At 33.0% G+C, this 21,212-nt stretch overlaps 1 protein-coding gene across 1 annotated transcript; it reads left to right on the forward strand.

Annotated features, from left to right (window-relative positions):
- Window positions 1–1,118: 1,118 nt before the first annotated feature.
- Window positions 1,119–20,997, forward strand: LOC149898872 (TLC domain-containing protein 3A). The gene is made up of 7 exons (XM_090114772.1): window positions 1,119–1,265; window positions 2,352–2,452; window positions 16,619–16,780; window positions 17,399–17,561; window positions 18,052–18,225; window positions 19,288–19,518; window positions 20,422–20,997. The coding sequence occupies exons 1-7, from the start codon at window positions 1,245–1,247 to the stop codon at window positions 20,548–20,550; spliced, it is 981 nt and encodes a 326-aa protein (XP_089970898.1). The 5' UTR covers window positions 1,119–1,244; the 3' UTR covers window positions 20,551–20,997.
- The last annotated feature ends 215 nt before the right edge of the window (window positions 20,998–21,212 follow it).

The raw sequence follows: 21,212 nt of genomic DNA on the forward strand, positions 1-21,212 counted from the left end.
TATTATAACATAAATATAGTATTTTGAATTTCAAATTAGTTTGAAGAATATGTTGATTTCTGAACGTATACTGTAGATGTCAAATACATATTTAAATTTTTCGTAAGCCTGCGTTCGTAATGAATCGATTTTGAGTGCTGGTATTTTGTAGTTTCTTTTTCATTTTTATTTTTAAGTTCTGGAAAATGGTAGGTACATATCTAAGATATACTTACTTTTGGTGGATCAATAGGAGTAGGTAATACTTTATTACTTTCAGAGCTCTCAGCGTGAAAACTATGACAACGTTCCCTTCCAACTTTTTTGAGTAGTTGTGCTCGTTTTGAATTTCGATTTGATAAACTATTATGCCTCTTTAATTCCTATTGGAGAAAGTAAATTAAACAAAAATTAACAAGCGTAAGAATTGAATAACTTCGTTTAATATTAACAATTTCAAAGAATAAGAACTGAAAGCATAACTTTTGCTTGGTGAAGTTTGTTTCTAAAAACTTGTTTTGAATCATACATACCTTTACTTCAACATCTATATCCATGGACATTCTTGTTTTTTCTCGATAATTTAAAAATGATGTTACTGATACTGAAATGAATAAGAATTAGTATAAGTTGCACAGGTTTTTTAATTCTTTCGCGTAGTTCCAACGTAGTGATTATATCCTCTTTGCGTAGTTCTTGGATGAATAATGAATTGTGAGGGTAGGGCGAAATTATATTAATAGATATAAAACCACAGATACAAAGCTGTAATATGTATGTAACATTCATTATAAATCGTGATAAATTAAATTTAATAAATGGTACTAGTTAATATGGAAAAATGGAACTATTCTATCTTTACTAAATGTACACAATATATTACATATTATTTTGTGAAGACGAATCTCATCTACTTATCATACTACATATTATTGTAGCGGTTTTAACAAAAACGGTTTTTATATATTTATTACTCTGTTCAGAACACGGTAATCAGGAACAAAAAACAGGAAGTCCCACAGGACGTCCGTTTTACGACGCTCTTTTCATCACTGGCAATTTATAGTTGTTAGTTGACAGTTAAATGCTGTTTGACAATTGACATTTGATACTTGACAGTTTCAAATTGACATTATCCATTGGCTGTACTGCGGATTTTCTATTGCCGAAAAATTACTAAATATTTTTTTACAAATGCATTTAAAAATGTTTTGATTGTATCTTATTTAGTACTAGTGGCTAAAGCTTTATAAATAGATATAATAATGGAAGTTGCAACGTCTAAGGTAAAAAGTACATTTATTTTAGTAATTATTAAAACTTAATTTGTTTTTAATTAAACTGTGAAGGGACCTTAATTATTAACAATACTATTTCTTCTTCTATTGAAAACGTTTAAATATTAAGGATAAGCTACTCCCTAGAAATATAATTATAAATTATTTGTATGATGAAACAATTCATTTAAATGGTTGTTTATATTTTGTTTATTACTTACCTATTTAAAAAAAGTGGGTGAAGTTTTTGCGCAATATTTTAAATGCAATATTTTTTTAGCGAGTTAAAAAGATAAATATGAATAAAGTAAAATGTTTGTGTACATAAAATTATGAGTAATAAAACAAATCCTTTGTGTATGATTTGAAGCATAATATAGATAAGTATGTGTTTGCTGTATGATGAAAAATAGTATTTTACACTGTGACATCATCACTAGGATGTCATAATATTATGTACCAAAAACTAGTTACAGACAAGTATTGTCTGTAATTATTGTTAATTGCTATGCATTAAGGCAAAATACATTTATTTATACCTTAATCTATGGACTGATTTTAATTATTTTATTGGGTGATTATCTAATACTTATGCTTTGACTTTGCTTATATTATTAAAAGGCTATGTTTCTTGTGACACACTAACGGGATTCTCAAGGTATTTACAATGCCCATATCATTTCCTCCTACTTTTTGATAATTATAATTTATACTAGTACCATAGTGTACTTTATACAGGCTCCATATTTAATTTGGCCCCCTATTAGGTCCATATTTAATAAATATCTGAAATATTGAAATAATATGAGTCCAGTATAATTGATGCTATTAATTGTAAAGAAAACATGATTACAAACATTTTTCTTCCCGAATCTATACTAATATTATAAAGCTGAAGTGTTTGTTTGTTTGAATGCGCTAATCTCAGGAACTACTGGTCCGATTTGAAAAATTATTTCGGTGTTAGACAGCCCATTTATCGAGGAAGGTTATAGGCTATATTATATCATCATGCTATGACGAGTGGAGTGGTGGACAAACCGCGGTGGGCAGCTAGTTATTTATATATATTTATTGACATTACATTTGTTGCAGGCTCAACACCATGGCGTGGTGTTGGGATTCCTTGGTGCTTGCAACGCAGCTTCTCTATTCGCAGCTCTGCATCTCGTCTGCCATCTTAATCCAGAAGACAGGTATGATGGATTAGTAGTGATTATTATCTGTTAGATATATAATATCTATACTAATACTATAAAATTGAAGAGTTTGTTTATCTGTTTGATTGGACGTATTAATCTGATGTCCGTACATATTAGACCCGTGTCTAATATGAAAAATATAGTATTGGAGAGGATTTATCAAAGAAGGCCTATATAAACCTGTATTATGATGCTATGAAAAATAGGAGGGAAGAAAAGAAAGAAGTAAAACTGTGGGGCACAGCTAGAAAATTTTGGGGTTATGTGGTCAGAATAACGTACTTCCTATTATTAGTAACTAGCTAACCGCCCGCGGCTTCGCCCGCTTTGTCTAATACCTCATAAATTATATACTAAAACCTTCCTCTTGAATCACTCTATCTATTAAAAAAAACCGCATCAAAATCCGTTTCGTAGTTTTAAAGATTTAAGCATACAAAGGGACATAGGGACAGAGAAAGCGACTTTGTTTTCTACTATGTAGCGATGCGTGTATTTTTTAATTTGTCTGTCCGATTTTCACATTGCGATGGAGTGAACCTTTAACTATGTAGTCAAAGTCGTGGACAGAAAGCTAGTTGCCTTTATTTTTCCCCTATAAGCACCAGTAAATCATATAATAATATTTTTCCTGTCGTATAATATGGTAAATCAAACAAAAAAATATTTAAGGTTAACATTTGAATTTGTATGAATAATGTCTATTAATAATACTTTATGCTAATGTTATTTTTTGTGATTAACTATTTAAATAATTTATTCCTTTGTTTATTAATTGCCTTTGCATTTTATTTTTAATTATTATTCTCGATGCTTACATAATTTATCTGAATGTCTACAATAATGTTGCGTTTTAAATTATATTTTATAGTCGAAGTTATCATCGTCGTAATTTTTTCAATATCTTCTGTACAAGTTAACCTTCTATTTAGATTAATTTTCAATTAATTATAAATTATGATTAATTTTATATATTTCACCGCTATATAGGTATATAGCGGTGAAAAAAACCGAGTTTCGTATACATATTACATAGGTGTTTTTTCTTGAGTTAAGTCTAATTTTTTTTTCAATTCCTCATTAAAGTTTAACTTAACAATAGTTGAAGAAATACATATAGTTGAATTTATAAATGTTTGAGTTTGAAAACGGAGGACTACGGAAATTCCGGCAAGGAGTTCAATGTATGACGATTCAAAAGTGCTACAAGAAGAAGTATCACTAGGTACATAACTATAAAACAAAGTCGCTTTCTCTGTCCCTATGTATGCTTAAATCTTTGAAACTACGCAACGGATTTTGATGCGGTTTTTTTAATAGATAGAGTGATTCAAGAGGAAAGTTTTAGTATATAATTTATTACGTTTTAGACGAAGCGGGCGAAGCCGCGGGCGGATAGCTAGTAATTGAATAAATAAATGTGTTGAGTTAAACAATAACAATAAGATTATGGATGCGGCTACGCTCATTGCCATATGTTTCATAATTTAACGTAATACGTTACATAAGAATTGTGTAAAGTAAATAACAAACTGTTATAATTAATGCGCTGTGAGCTCACGGCCTTGTGCCGTATTAGGGAAATTAAAATGTCGTTAACTTTAGAGAAATTTGGCAAATCGCATTTATTATATGTAGTACTAGCTGCTCCCCGCGGTTTCACCCCCGTGTCTCCGCTCCTGTTGGTCGTAGCGTGATGATATATAGCCTATAACCTTCCTCGATAAATGAGCTTTCTAACACCGAAAGAATTTTTTAAATCGGACCAGTAGTTCCCGAGATTAGCGCGTTCAAACAAACAAACAAACAAACAAACAAACTCTTCAGCTTTATAATATTAGTATAGATCTTATATATAAAAATGAATCGCAAAATGTGTTGGTAAGCGCATAACTCGAGAACAGCTGAACCGATTTCGATAATTATTTTTTTATTATATTCCTTGAAGTACGAGGATGGTTCTTATGTAGAGAAAATGTAAACAAGTACCACGGGCGAAGCCGGGGCGGACCGCTAGTATATAATAAATGCTAAATTTTGTGAGCAATGTATGTATGGATATTTATCTTTCACGAAAATACTATTAAGCCGATTATAATGAAAGGCACACACATAGAGGGTAGTTTGGATTAACACGTAGGATAGATTTTTCACGAAACAAAGAAATCCCACAGGAACGGGTACTACATACATATATGGGTTTTTCTTCGATACGCGGGCGAAGCCGCGGGCGGAAAGTTAGTCATTTATGTATGCAGAAGATAATCTGCTGTTACGTCGTTATTTTGGAGCTCTATTATGTAATGTGTTTTAGGGATATGTTAAGTATGAGTTTGAGCAATACAGTCATAAGGAAACTAATTGTTATATTTTGTAAAGCTGAAGATTATGTTTGTCTAAGGGCCGATTTTTCAATGCTTGGGTAAAACCACAGAACAATAAAAACAAATAGAAGTGCGATAATGTCATAATTAGTGTGAAAACCAGTGTCGCCAAACCCACACATTTAAACCGATAGTTATACAGTACACTACAAGTAAACTATGCCTTTGATTGGACAGCTTAATTTGAGTAAAAACTGACTTAGGTTATAAATTCAGCATTTCAATATGTACCCTAACGCACCATGTTACGGTTTATTTTAGTATAACATCCCTAGGTATATTAGCTGTTTTGTTTCTCATTGCACAGAAATTCCAAATTCGAAAAACATTCAGCTACTCCACAACAGAGGGCGTTAGTTTTCGATAGATATAACTTTGAACCTCAACACATAGAGATAAGGTTGAAATTTGTGTCACTCAACGTTAATGACATTAACTTGATATTTATCTGATGCTATGCCCTGAGGGATGTCAGCCTTGTTATCGATATCGAGATATCGATAATTCACAAATAAATATTTTTTGTGTATTTTTTTTTCTTTTATTTATACGAGTATAGTATAATGTGTCACATTTTGGAGTATGTTTATTACTACTAAGTACGTCTTTTTATATTATTATTATTAAATAAAAAACGGAATAGAATAGTATTAATCTATATTTACAAAATACAAACAGAAAATATGCATTATTTTAAATCTTGGAACTGCCGTAGGTTTGCTGTATCGATGGCCTTTGTTAGACTGCTTAGTGCTGTTCGGCATTCAGTTAACTCGTCACGTTGCATTTATCCATTTCTCTTTTAAATTAGCCTCTTTGGGAAATCTGTAAATAAATTGGACAAATGAAAGCTAAGGAAAAATAAAATAAAATTTAATATTTATAATGTTTGTCTTTTCTAAAGTATCGATACTGTCGATATGCGCCACAAGCATCACTAAAGCAACATTCGTTTGTTTATTGCAATAATATTCCAGAAATTCTTGTTTGCTGTTCAATCTATAATAGTACTAATTTCTTACGAATTAAGGTTCATTTTGACTAGATATTTGTATACAATTTTGACAAATTACAAGCGAAGATATAACATAAAATATTATATGTAAAATAAATAAAAATAAGACTTACCGATGGTATGAAATGCCTCCATTGCTGATATTATTTCGTCTGCTATCATTTTTGCACTCTTATACCGAAAAACACGTCCTAATTAATGAATAAATACGGAAAAAAGGTTTGACAGCTGACAACCGACTCGAATATTTTTCTGCGCACAACTGAGAGCAAGTTTGGTGATCTTACCTTACAAGTGACACGTGGGCCACGCCCACATCACACTTCTATCTACTTTACTGTTCTGTGGGTAAAACTTATCCGTCCAATAAAGTATTACACGATACTATTAAAATATCACGTAAACTGTCAAATACGGGCAATTATAGAATACGTTTTTAAAATGGTAGTTTTATACATTATTCGACGAATAAGTTTTACCCAAGCATTGAAAAATCAGCCCTAAATGAGTTAATCTCAGGAACTATAATATGCATACAAGGATAGAGGAATAGGTATATCTCCTAGAGATAAGCATACAAGCTTAGATAATTATCATAAAATTTTTTATTCTTCGCTCAACCGACATTACTACAAAATCCATTTGTTATTTTTTGCTCCATTAGCAAATGTTACCTTCTTTTATTGAACTGCACTTCATAAAATATTTCGAGCGTCCGTTTTAAATTTTAATATATTCTGCTCTGCAAAAATCATTTTAAGCTGCAATAAGTATTCTGCTTGCCAATTTTTACGGCTCGATTAAAAATTCTAAGATTTTCATCTCATCTTATGAGTTTTTTCAATCCCTCTTATTGCGGCCTGCTTCAAAATCTTCTGCTGATGTTAGCGTATATCAAAGTACAAAATTTGATGTAAAAGTCAAGTTGTTTACAAGATTTTTTGTTTAATTAGCGGAGATCCTTTGTTGTTTTTTTTTATTTTTATACATGTCCGTCTTCACGGCTCCGAATACATTGAAAAATAAATAAAAATTCCGTTTAAAGTATATCATGGCATATTTCGTAAAAAATGTTCAAAATCAATTCAAAAGAGCGAGTCTGAACTAAAACGAAAAAAATAAATAAATAACAAACTCACGACCAACAAACTTTCACACTTTAATTCTTTAAAATAATCCAGCTATACAGCTTATTAAGCTTTAAGGAGGTTATAGTTTTGCATACGCTGAGTACGTAAAAAATACTTATAAAATGCCAGACGCATTTTTTTTTCAAAAAGATGAATTCTTAAAGCTCTATGTGCACAGTGTACACCCCTAATAAGCATTCCGCCCAATTTTGTCACCAGCACGTGAGCTATCGTTTAAGATTATGTTTTTATAGACAGAATGCTCACATTAGCGAAGCGGTATATGCCGGCTGCGCGAAGCTAGAGAAGAAAACATGGATTTTAAGGAAAAATTTATCAAAAATTTTTCTACGTAATTTTGTTGTTTAAGTATTTTTTACGTGATCTGTGTATGCTACACTACAAGTCCCTTCGCGCTTAGTATACCAATAGTGGGATATCCTGTATAAGTACGTAATCTATATCTATACATATAATAAATCTGTAGAAGGGTCAATTCTGTACATTGAAAATATTGTAAAAATAAATAGCAGAGGGTGTTACTGGATCGATACCAAACCCAAATATGTGATTAAAAATTTTTTGGTCTGCCTGTCTGTCTGTCTGTCTGTATGTGAAGGCATCACGTAAAAACTAACGGTTCGATTTCGATGAAACTTGGTATAATTATACCTTATTATCCTGGGCATAAAATAGGATACTTTTTATCCCGGAAAAATACGTTGAAAATAAATAAATCTTAATTTTTCTTAATTTTTCCGCGCGGACGGAGTCGCGGGCGGAAGCTAGTTACATAATATTCAGATGTGTGTTAACCATGTTAACGTTCGCCCTCTACAAATTATATAAAAAACAACAAATAAATACGATATTTTTAACTCTAATCTTGCGAATAACAGAGTATGATGCGCCACTCTCAAGGTTGGTGATAAAAATTGACACTGTTACGTTTTTTTTTTAATTAATCGATATCTGTAAACTCATTTGTTTTTATAGTGTTATATATATTTTTTTTAGGGTAAAACGGCGATGCACATCTAGTAGCGTTGTATTAAGAATGGAAAAGTTTATAATACATTTATTCGTTATTATGGCCTAAGTAGAAGCAATTTTTTTGGAGTTAGCTGTTCATATAATCTGTATCTTATGTACATATTTCTGAAAAAAATTTTTTTCAAGTTAGTCGTCAACTAAATGAAAAAAAAAAACAAAAAAAAATACATTTATTTGCGCCATAAAACAAAACACATAATTATTGGATAGGTCAAGTCAATAGGTATAATATAAAGATAAAAACAAATTTATGTACTTACATATATTTTTTTTTAATATATGCTTTATGTATATATATATATGTATGTGTGTATGTATGTTTTTATTTATAATAATTTTTATGTACTTATGTATGTGTATGTTTATGTAGGTATATTGTTTTTTGAATTTGTTTTTTAATTATTAAGTAATCTAATACAGCTTTACCACCACCCTCTGTCATGATTTTATGTTTTTTTTTATCTTGTGTTTGGTTGCCTGGAAGAGATGGCTACTAAAGCCATAAGGCCGCCATTTGTGCATGTCTGTCTTCTGTATATGTATTTCTTTTTCCTGTTTGTAATGGTGTACAATAAAGCGTTTTCATTCATTCATTCATAAAAAAATTCTCAGATATCTTCTTATATATAAAAATGAATCGCAAAATGTGTTGGTAAGCGCATAACTCGAGAACGGCTGAACCGATTTCGATAATTCTTTTTTTATTATATTCCTTGAAGTACGAGGATGGTTTTTATGTAGAGAAAACGTAAATACGTACCACGGGCGAAGCCGGGGCGGACCGCTAGTAAGTAATATAAGTAACCTCATGTTCAATATCTAAAAAAACATTTTTATAATCATGTTTACTTAGTAGTTATTTAAACAGATTGGTAGTTTTATTTAAATGTTAACAAAAATTGTAACTTATCTATGTATGTATAATTAAAATTTTAATTACATTTTTGCCCACGGAATTAAAACAAAAGTGGGTAGGTAAAAATAGAAAGTAGGTAATTGTGTAGTATATTTTGTGAAATGAATTTAGGTCAATATCACTCGCGTACTCATATTGTGAACAAGAGAGTTTATGTGGAAGGATGGAAATAGCTGGTCAGAATTGCGTGCAGTTTTGCGCATAGATAGATTCGAATCTGGATTAGCAGTAGATTTTTAATTCTTTTTCTTTTTTTTTTCTCTTTTTAATTGCGTCTTGTAATTTAAACATTGTCCTATATATTTATAGTTGCCTGTAAGATATTGCTCAAGAAATAAGGCCGCTGACCACTTGACATGTTTATGTTTTAATTGTGTTATTTTATCTATTCTTATTTCTGGTATTGCATAATAAAGAGTCGTAAAAAATATTTACGTTTGTAATTTAGGTTTTTATCTACTACAGTAATAAGTAATTCCCGAGCGAAGCCAGGGTGGATGTCAAGTATAAATAGCTCGTAGGCGGCTGAACTCATGTCCTCAATCTTATATATAAAAATGAATCGCAAAATGTGTTGGTAAGCGCATAACTCGAGAACGGCTGAACCGATTTCAATAATTCTTTTTTTATTATATTCCTTGAAGTACGAGGATGGTTTTTATGTAGAGAAAACGTAAATATGTACCACGGGCGAAGCCGGGGCGGACCGCTAGTTACAAATATATGTAGATAGTATAAAATAAAAATTCAGTATCATTATTGGGTTATTAAATAGCCATCAAGAGTTCTGATAGCCACTGTGATATTGAAAAACAATTTAGTTTTTGATTTTCATGTTTTTCAAAGCTTTAGTACTGTTGGTTGTAATTTTATTTTATGTTGTATGTTTGCCTTACACTTATATAATAACATTTTACAATTTAGCTTGCGGTATAGGATTTTATGAGTTTCTTTATATTTACTCTGCTTATGTTGTTGCACATTTATTGTATGAGATTGGCAAATAAGAAATATTATATGAATACTGTTAAATAAACCCACGTAAAAGCGTGTTATAATATGTTAGTTAAGTTCATCTCAGGCAAATCAAATTTTGGGGGAGAAATAAAAATTATAATATATTATTCGTCTACCTTATCACTCACTAATACTACTATAGTGATACCTTTAATATCTTTCATGCAACCAGAGCAAAAGGTTACCGAAATAAAATTAAAATGATAGGCCGAAAAGTAAACAAAAGCAAGATAATATTTTAATAACAATGATAAAAAAGATCGTATCTGCCGAGTCAGAAGTAAAATTTCTTTGGCAAGACTCAAAGATACCAAAATCGTCACCTTAATCCATGACGTGACGGCATTGTCATGACGCGACCTTGAAATTTTACTCTCAACTCGCCTAATAGACCGGGAGATATTGACACAAAATTTCGAGTCATTTGTAACAGGACGGCGGTTCTACAGGGGTCTTAGTACGCAATGACAAAAAGAAAAATGATGGTGTGAACGCTGGTACCGGTGGCTTAGTCGCGTGGGCGTTAGTCGAACTCGTCGGAAAAATAGCGAAAGTCAAACGATTTGTAACACAAAAATTTTATAATTTACCGATAGCCCATAAAAAAGAAGTAGGCGGTAGTGTCATGCCATACTGTGCTTTTCCGTTGTGACTTACAGCCCGCCATACCGACGCGAATGTGTTGATTTAAATAAAACAATTATTCAACCATTTGTACCAGTCTAACTTTTGCACAGGTAACCATCGTCGTGCAGCCATTTACGAAAATCGCCATGCCATACTTTTCGGACGATTCCAAATGGTCGCCATACCGCCGAAAATCTGCAAAAAATTTTTATGTCGCCAAACTTTTTAGTACCAGTATTGCATTTGGATTTTTGGAGAGTATTTGATTTATCACATTGTAATGTGACCATTATTATATTTGCCATACTTCTAGTAGGGGGAAAAAGTGCTGTCATACTTGAAAAATTAATTTATTATTAATTTATACAGGGTGTCCCACTATTGGTATACTAAGCGCGAAGGGACTTGAAGTTTTGCATACACTGATCACGCAAAAAATACTTAAACAACAAAATAACATCAAAAAATTTTTGCTAATTTTTTCCTGAAAATCCATGTTTTCTTCTCTAGCTTCGCGCAGCCGGCATATACCGCTTCGCTAATGTGAGCATTTTGTCTATGAAAACATAATCTTAAACAATAGCTCACGTGCTGGTGGCAAAGTTGGGCGGGTTGCTTGTTATGGGTGTACACATAGAGTTTTAAGAATTCATCTATTTGAAAAAAAAACTGCGTCTGGAATTTTATAAGTATTTTTTACGTACTCAGCGTATGCAAAAGCCTTTGAGCTTAGTATACCAACAGTGGGACACCCTGTATAAGTGAACCACATCTAGATCTTTGAAATTTTGTATTTATATTCGTTGATCCTCAAACTTACAGGAAAAATAAGTGCCATACTGTTACAAATCGTTTGATTTTCGCTATTTTCCGACGAGTTCGACTAACGCCCACGCGACTAAGCCGCCGGTACCAGCGTTCACACCATCATTTTTCTTTTTGTCATTGCGTACTAAGAACCCTTTAGAACCGCCATCCTGTTACAAATGACTCGAAATTTTGTGGAGTTTCACTTCAAAAATGCAAGTGTCATTAATTTAAACATTCAGGGACCGTATTATGACCTCTTATTTCCAGACAGTTTACGCCGTGAATTGACTGGCAAATTTATATTATGAACGTAATAACCAGCCATGGATAATTATGATTATTTATGAAATAAATCGGATTATTCATAATATACATCGTACATACATCTTTACTAATATTATAAAGCTGAAGAATATTTTGTTTGTTTGTTTGAACGCGCTAATCTCGGGAAATACTGGTCCGATTTGAAAAATTCTTCTTCTTTATTATATTATTATTCTTATTCTTCGTTGTTAGATAGCCCATTTATCGAGGAAGGCTTCAGGCTATACATATATCATCACGCCAACAGGAGCGGAACACTGCGGGTAAAACCGCGGACTTCAGCTAGTAGTTGAATATGTTTCATTCGGTATGCAAATTGATATTTGTAAACAAAATGATGAAGCAAAGATGGTATTGCTGACAAGTTGCGAAAATGCATTACATCGGACTGTATTTAAATAGAAAATCAACAGCGTACATAAAATTTTGAATAAACACATAATTTAAGAATTATTTAAAGACAATCGATCTGTGCAAAAATTTTATAAACGTGAAAATATATATCTTCCTTTGCGTGCACTGCGTAGAACAATTATATTCATAATCTTTTCCTCAAATTAATGCGGGTGAACCGTGAAACCGCGACGCATAACTAGTATACTTATGTGAATTCAATCACAGGAAAACAAACACAGAAAATCAAGAAGTAATAATATGGTTTTCCTCTAATACCTCTAAAACTGATTTAAATATAATAATTTAACCAATAGGCAATAAGTAGCAAATTTCAGAATAAGGATAAAGAAATAGCTACGCCATTATGTTATTAATGGACTAAGATATTATATTTTAAAACATAGGCCGGGAGATACTGACACACGGGTCTTAGTACGCAATAACAAAAAGAAAAACCCTGGTACCGGGGGACTTTTCAATTGCACCATTGATTTTTGAATAATATATTTAAAAATAATATTGTTACTTCCAGTTTCATAATACCTCATATTGCAGATTACAGATAAAAGTACAAGTGTCAGATAATCATACGTTTATTTAAATAACATTGTGCAACACAGAAAAACAGTTTCACTTAGAATCCGTGAATTTATTATAGAATTAACAAGTTTGAAGCTGGCTTCATTAAGATGAGCACGCTCGACTTTTCCGAGCTTGAAGTGTCCTCTAGTTGACGTTACCGTGATGGGTTATTACACGGAGTTTGTTACAATATCTCTGTTAAAATTCTGGGTTATTTTGACCTTATTAATAACTTTATAAATTTATTTATTCAAATATACCTCTTCTAGATACACTTTTGAATCGTCATAACATAGATTTAGGTACCAATTACAACCGGTTTGGAAATTAGTTTCTACAGAGTACATAATTACAATAGGGCTTATGATAAGTTATATTTTGAGGTATTCTATTGGGATTTTGGATATCTAATCCAAATTACCTATTTTGGTTTAGTAATTTTATTTCCGGGGGCTTATAATAAACTTCATAGACAATGTGCAACAGTAACTATCCACTACAATTCCTCAATTTTCAAGATATTTTCTCAAGCGTTTCGATTGCCAAATAAAATAGCGATGTGTGAAGACTTTGATGTTTAGAAAAGGTAAAAATAAGACATTATCATTGACCCTGACGTGGCATCTGGCGTTAATCTGCAAATAGTTTATGTTTACAGTGATAAGCGTCTGATAAGTTGCTATGTTGAAGCTTGAGATATAGATCAGGGTTTGCGTTTTTGGGAGGCTCCGTTTTTGCGAGGTGCTAAGAGTCATTGTTAGGAGGAGATTGGTATTGGCTACTTGATATGTTCTTTAATCTAAAAGAATATGAAGTATACTTTTGTTTATTCGAAAAAAAAAAATTGGACACAAATTAAAAAATCCTGTTTTTTCCCACTATCAAATTACGGGTTTTGTCTGTAGAAATAACGCTAATCTCTATCAACTACTGGTTCAAATAGAAAAAATACATATTCCATTTAGCGTGGAAGATTTTAGGCTATAATAAGACATCATGCTATGACCAATAGGAACGGAGCATCCATGAAAAATAGAGCAAACGACGTGCGTGGGTTAGCCAGATCTAGAATACATCAACAATATCAATTAGATATTTAAAAAAAGAGCGTGTGTGCCGACGTCTCAGAAGTGATACTTCTTTGCCAAGATTCAAAGATACCAAAATCGTCGCCTTACTCCATGTCGTGACGGTATTGCCATAACGTAACCATGAAATTTTACTCTCAACGCGCCTAAACGTTCACTCCAAAATATGGCATCTTAGCTCAGCATAGATATATAATTTGTTGATAGACCGTTCGATACAAAGCATAAAACTCTTCTAAGAATCAAGAGGAAATCTTATATAAGATTTATAGTTTGAGATAAACATATTTCCATCATTTAAATATAGTTTCCCCTGCCAAGTCGTTTTGTGCCGCCGATTCGCAAGAAAAAGGCTAAATTTACGTAATAATATACGTACTGCGGACTTCTTACGATGCTTTGACCAAGAGCAGACAAAAGAAAATGTACTTTATAGCCATATTTGCATCTTTCAATGCAGTATAGGAAATAATGCAGATCTTTCGGCTAAAGAAATTGTATTGAAGGAATGCTAGTACAGTTATGATTGTATTGTATTTGTATATGGATTGGCTGGATTTTACAATTTAACCTATTTTTATTTTAATGATGTAGGTATAGAATATAGAAATAATAATGGCCGAATGTGCTCAACGCAAAGCTGGAGCATACTTTGTTTAGTTGTGACTAAACAAAGTATGTATGCTGCAACTTTGCGTTTTGGAAAGGAACGGAAGGAAGAAAAAATGGAAGACTCAATAGGGAAAAACGTAAAAATTGACGAGGAAAATAATCTAAATAAATATCCCTACGACCTACGTCAATCAAAGCAAAACAAATGCGCGTTAGGATAATCTTGAATTAGAAAACAAAAATAAAAAATAAATCGGTTTTATTACTTCCGCACCACATAATAAAATAACACACATCCTTCTTATCTATGCAATGTCGTTCATTTCGTATCTATTTGTTTTTGAAGTGAAACTTCTTTATCGGGGGTGGACAAAAATTTTGTGAGACATTTTTTGCGTTACGCCGCGCGCGTTACATTTTTTGCGTTACGCCGCGCGCGTTACATTTTTGCGTTACGCCGTACTCGTGACGTACGTCCTACCACTTTACTTGACCGTTTTTCTATTGCACTCGTATTTATTTCCAACGCTCTATGGTGACGTGATAATATTATATTAAAGTGATCAGCACAATCAAAGTGTTTATTTTAATTATTCTAATTCCAGTGAATTTAAAAAAAAAGTAAGTAATTACATATCTTTTTCTAATACTTAGGTGTAATTATGGTATTTATTTTTCTAAGTTATTTAAAATTAACCTCACTTTTTGATTGTACTTTTCAATTTTTTCAATTTTATTATAATATGTATAGATAATATGTATAGATACACTAGCACGTGGGTGGAATTATGTATAAATTTTTTCTAATACTTGAATGTTATTGTGGTACATATTTATTTTTCTAATTCTAAAATATTTACAGTTATTCTCAGTTTATGATTGAATTTTTTAAAACACCAACACGTGGGCGTGATCATGTTATTTATTTTTCAAGTTATTTAAGCTTAACCTCTGTCTTAATATGTATATATTATGTACTATGTGCGTCATTAATTTCTGACTGTTTCGAGATTTGGTGCAAAATAAAACAGTGTGTAAATAAAATTAAACAATTGAGTAAAAGTATAATTTCATAGATAACACGTTGAGAAGTTCCCTGTATAAATATTAAACATATCTTGTATCAATACATACATAATATGCCTATAGATCTTTACTCAATTGTTTTATTTTATTGATTTTTTACAAATTTTATTTACACACTATTTTATTTTGCACCAAATTTCGAAACAGTCAGAAATTAATGACGCACATATTATATATACGTTTTAATATAGAATATTTTTTATTTTACAACCTTTACAACTTGATCATTAGGAATTTATTACCTCTATTGTTCAAACAAAAATAAGTTACCGACTTTAAGAACGTGCCGACAATGTAAGTACACTATTGTTTCTTAGAAAACATTTTAGGAGTATACGATAATAAATCTATGACTCACGTAAACACGTGTTTGCTTGATTGGTGTCAGGTGTTCAATTATAATTTTATGAATTCAAAATTTATAAGCATAAACCTCAAACTCTCTGTCCAAACAAAATCCGCCTAAGTCGCAATCCTTTATAAGCTGAAAACGGCAGTGGCCGGCGTAAACATTCAAATAGGTAGCGAGGAGCGAAGCGACGAGCATCTTAGGTTAACTTTTGAACTACCGCACGAGCCGAGCGAGCGAAGCGAGCGAGTTGCAGCAGCGGCCGGTGTAAATATTTAAATAGGTAGCGAGGAGCGAAGCGACGAGCATCTTAGGTTAACTTTTGAACTACCGCACGAGCCGAGCGAGCGAAGCGAGCGAGTTGCAGCAGCGGCCGGTGTAAATATTTAAGTAGGTAGCGACGAGCGTGTGACTAACGTATTTCTTTAATATTGTATATAGTAAATTATTTTTTGAAAAATAAGGACATAAAGAAGTTTCACTTCTTACGTGTGTACTCTAGTACACGCACACATTTTTTTTTTTATTAAATTTTAACTCCATCTTTCTAATGGGGGCAATTCAAATTATTTTTTTTTCAATTTCTAATTATTATTAACACGCTTTTATTAGATTATTGTATGTTTGAAAGTGACCGACTCCTTTCGATCTTGACCCACTTTAAAGTTTAAACGCACATTACATTTATCAAGGATTAATGTCCTAGTACGCAGAATATCAAATCATTTAATTATTTTTGAACCTTTAATCATTGCTACATTTTCTTTACAGTATATCAAAGACGCGCGGTGGTGCACTTACCCTCCTGGGCTTCGTGTACTTTATGACGCTTTTCGAGCTGTTTAACGTGGCGGCTCTGTTCACGGGACTAGGGGAAAGGTTCCGGAACAAGTATAGATTGAGCTCGGGTGATGTACTGGATATTACTAATAAGTGAGTAAGCTTTTCTGTGCTGTGGATTGGGTTGGGTTATTACGTGTGGGTACTAGTGGGCAGGATGAGTAGAATTTGTTTCTGATTCTCCGTATTTTTTTTATCATCTTTAGTTTGTGATGAATTCAACTTAAGATTATTTCTATATTACTGCATATACTATAAATATTGTTTTAACGTCTAAGACCAAATTTTTAATACAACAAATTTAATTTGATTGTATTGGCTTAGTTATAAGGAATGATTAGGTAAACGAGAGCTTTCAAAATGTACAATATAATATAACATAGGTAATATTATGTTTTCTAGAAGTGTTGTTTGGTATGTGTCTTCATAATGATAAACAGTAATTGATGTTCTACTAACATTTCCAAAAGATTATGCTTTATTTATATTTATTTTTATTTATTTGTTCATGCCTTATTGCTTTAGATAAATTACAATTTGAGACTTATCCTAGGATACATTGTAACAAACGGTCTTATCGCTAAACAGCGATTTCTTTCAGACAACCGGTCATGCCATTCCCCGGGGGCAGTGGGTATCTTTGGAAGATTTTCCCACTATTAAAAAAAAGGCAACCGGTCATGGAATAAATGGGCAATTTTCTCATTCCAGGCTAGTGTCAGCAGTGCAAGCAGCATTCTGTTGCGTTGCGGGTGCAGTGGTGTGTCTCTGGTCGTGTACACGGGACCTGGTTCGAACCTCGCACTATGTATCCGAGGCGTACGCCTGGTTCGGGGCAGCTTACTTCTTTTATGACATATGGTCTATGTATATGGTGAGTTGGGGATGTTTTGGGTGGATGTTTGAGGCTTGGTTGTGGTTGAATTTTTTTATTTGGTTGGATCTTTTAGGTTGATACGTATACGTATTATATTCTTTCTATTTATACTGTAGTTTTACTTGAATGGTACATGATGACAAAACGTTATTGTTTCGATTGTGTTTAATAAATTTTTTGTGACCGATTTTTGCCAATTATTTCATTATTTTTTTAAAGCTTTCTTTGTTAATTATTTGAGTACATTGAAAAAAAAAAAGGTTCTGGCAGCTAATTTCCTACTATGCAGCAAATATTGGCTCTTTTTTACAATTAAATATTCGATTTTACCTTGCTACTTCATTAACAGCTTTCAATTCCAAGTTTAATTTATATCCGTGAAAATCAAATTTAAATTTGGTTTAGTAGTTTCGGAGTCCATCGCGGACAAACAAAGTGACACTTTTAAGTTCTTTTTAAGTATATAAATATTTATGTATTTTTGCAGGTACACGTGCACATGACGACCAACATAGGCTACCACTGGCGTCTGACCAAGGACCGGTCCCTCGCAGCGGGCGACTCGCCCTCCAAGCCCTCCTTCCTCACGTACTGCAAACACGAGCCCGTTATATTGATGCACCATCTGTTTATTGGCAGCTTCGGCTTTTTGGTTATCGTGGTGAGTAAATATGGAGATTAGATTAAATAATAATAATAATAAATAAATATTATAGGACATTATTACACAAATCAACCTAGTCCCACAGTAAGCTCAATTAAGGCTTGTGTTGTGGGTACTAGGCGACGATAAATATAATGTTTAATAAATACATATACTTAAAGATAATAACACCCAGACCCAAGAACAAATAATTGAGTTCATCACACAAATATTTGCCCTGACCGGGGATCGAACCCGGGACCGTCGGCTCAGTAGGCAGTTACTTTACCACTGCGCCAACCGCATGTCAAATTCAGAGTTTATCCGCTACAACTTCACCAACTTACAAATTTGTATATAATATATAGATAGATAGGTACCTATCTAGGTAACTACCTATCTACGTAACTACCTATCTACCTATCTATCTACGACCTACCTAGGTAGGCAGATTTATGAGTAAATTGGTATACTTAATCAAAATTAAGCTAAAATACTCTTTCGCAGTATTGCTTTATCTTGTGACTATCTATGTACCTATCTATACATCTATATCTATTTACTACTAGCGGTCCGCCCCGGCTTCGCCCGTGGTACATGTTTACGTTTTCTCTCCATAAGAACCATCCTCGTACTTCAAGGAATATAATAAAAAAAGAATTATCGAAATCGGTTCAGCCGTTCTCGAGTTATGCGCTTACCAACACATTTTGCGATTCATTTTTATATATAAGATATCACCCCCACTCCGCAATACTTTCGCAGTTGCCTGCACAGGTTGCCTGTGACCACCTACCAATCTTAATATATATATAAATCTCGTGTCACAATGTTTGTCCTCAATGAAAAATTATTTATTTATTTCAGCAAAAACACAGTAGGTAACAAAACAAATTTAACAATATATGTATATCAATGGACTCCTAAACCACTTAACCGATTATAATAAAATTCGCACACCATGTGCAGTTCGATCCAACTTGAGAGATAGTTTAAACATGTAAGTACCAAAGGCGAAGCCGGGGCGGACCGCTAGTGTAACTATATTATTTATAATTGCCTTAAATCTCCCTTTCGCAGTACTTCCGCGGCGGTCTAGGCGACTGCATATTCGGTTTCGTATACCTCATGGAGCTATCGACCCCGTTCGTGTCTCTCCGGGGCATTTTGTCCCGACTTCGACTGAAGAAAACAAGGCTATACGTGTTTAATGGCCTGGCGATGCTTGCGTCGTTCTTACTGTGCAGAGTTCTGAGTCTGCCCTACGTGTGCCTGTTGTATAGTCGCGCGAAGGGTGTCACGTATTTGGAGGTTAGTATAAAATTGTGTCTATTGCAGGAAAAAACAACACGTGGAACTTTTTTTCACGTCGCAGACATTTAACCTAAAGATTTTCCGAATTATGGACTTTAGCATTAAGGGTATAAAAATAACTGTTATGTCTACTCCGCGGCCGACCGTCACGCGACATGCAATACAGACGAAAAAGTTTGAGTCGGAAAAAAGTTTCACTTTAAAATATTTATTTGCAAAACGATCTTGTCGTTACGTAGCAATGTCTACCAGACAGCTAGAGTAATAAAAAATTGGTTTAGCAAAACAAGCCGATTAAGAACAAGACAAACTAAATAAAGTATTCAGTAATATAGTGTATATATTTAATATACACTATATTACTAATATATATTTAAATATTTAAATATACCATACAAAAGTACCTTGAAACCGCTCTATTTTGACATGAATTAAATGAAAATCTGAATCGGAATCATTCCACATTTTTGTAATCCGATATGTATAACAACTGTTGATTGCCTTTCTTCTTGCAAGCGAAGCCGCGGGCGACAGCTAGTTCTACATATTTTTTTTTTTCACATGGCACGATCTGATCCCATACTAAGCTTTCGCTTGTGTTATGGAAATCAGATGGCTGATAAACATACATATATAATTTTAAATAAATACTTATATAGATAATTAACACCCAGACACAGAGCAAACATCTATGTTCATCACACAAATATTTGCCCCGGGTGGGAATCGAACCCACGACCTCTGGCTTGGAAGGCAGGGCCACTGCCAACCAAGCCAACCGGTCAGTCAAATTAGTGTATACTGTATGCAAATGTATATTAAGTCCCTTTAAGGTAACTGCACCGATGGTGGGACATCTTGTATATAAAAAAAATGCAAATAATAACTATTTTTCCACAGGCAATAAGCTCCCTACCGACAGGTTGCAAGGTATCCATATGCATCCTGCTTCTACCGCAACTATACTGGTTCTTCCTCATGGCGGCGGGCGCTTTGAAACTGTTCACCGGCAAAGCTAAGCAGAGTTGATGGATGTATGTTTGTTTGTGTGGTCCTTCGAGTCTTGTGTGTCGCTATGATTTTGTTATATTGACGTACAATCTCTAAACCAAAAGGTCGTTAAATATTGACGTAATAGACTCAATAGGTCATAAATGTTTGAGTGACTTGGTAATTGACACCTTATTTCATGTTAGTAAAGTTCAAAGTCTGTTTATTTCTCTTTGCTTTCTTTAATAAGTAATCAACCTTATTTCCTATCGGTAATGTTCAAATTGTATTAATCGCGGCGTTGTATGAAACATTCATTGTAATTGATATCTTATTTCGTGGCAGTAAAGTTGAAAGTATTATATTTATTTACTCTTCTTTCTGTCTCTAATGTATCGCCTGTCGAGTCGTATAAAACGTGTTATTGTAATTTACACCTTATTTCCCAGGAAATAAAGTTCAAAATTCTATTATCTATTCCGCGGTATTATACAGGGTGTCCCGCTATTGGTATACTAAGCGCGAAGGAACTTGTAGTTTTGCATACACTGATCACGTAAAAAATACTTAAAAAAAAAATTACGTCCAAAATTTTTTGCTAAATTTTTCCTGAAAATCCATGTTTTCTTCTCTAGCTTCGCGCAGCCGGCATATACCGCTTCTCTAATATGAGCATTTTATCTATGAAAACATAATCTTAA

The sequence above is a fragment of the Colias eurytheme genome, chromosome 21, assembly GCF_061535395.1.
Source record: "Colias eurytheme isolate Ceu_HAF_F1 chromosome 21, ilColEury1 Martin Lab GWU primary, whole genome shotgun sequence".
Lineage (NCBI taxonomy): Eukaryota > Metazoa > Arthropoda > Insecta > Lepidoptera > Pieridae > Colias > Colias eurytheme.

Coding starts and splice junctions, on each gene's coding strand:
- LOC149898872 (XM_090114772.1), top strand. CDS start 1,245: ATGGAAGTTGCAACGTCTAAG. Junction 1,266..2,351: donor TGGAAGTTGCAACGTCTAAG/GTAAAAAGTACA, acceptor CATTTGTTGCAG/GCTCAACACCATGGCGTGGT. Junction 18,226..19,287: donor TCGGCTTTTTGGTTATCGTG/GTGAGTAAATAT, acceptor TCCCTTTCGCAG/TACTTCCGCGGCGGTCTAGG.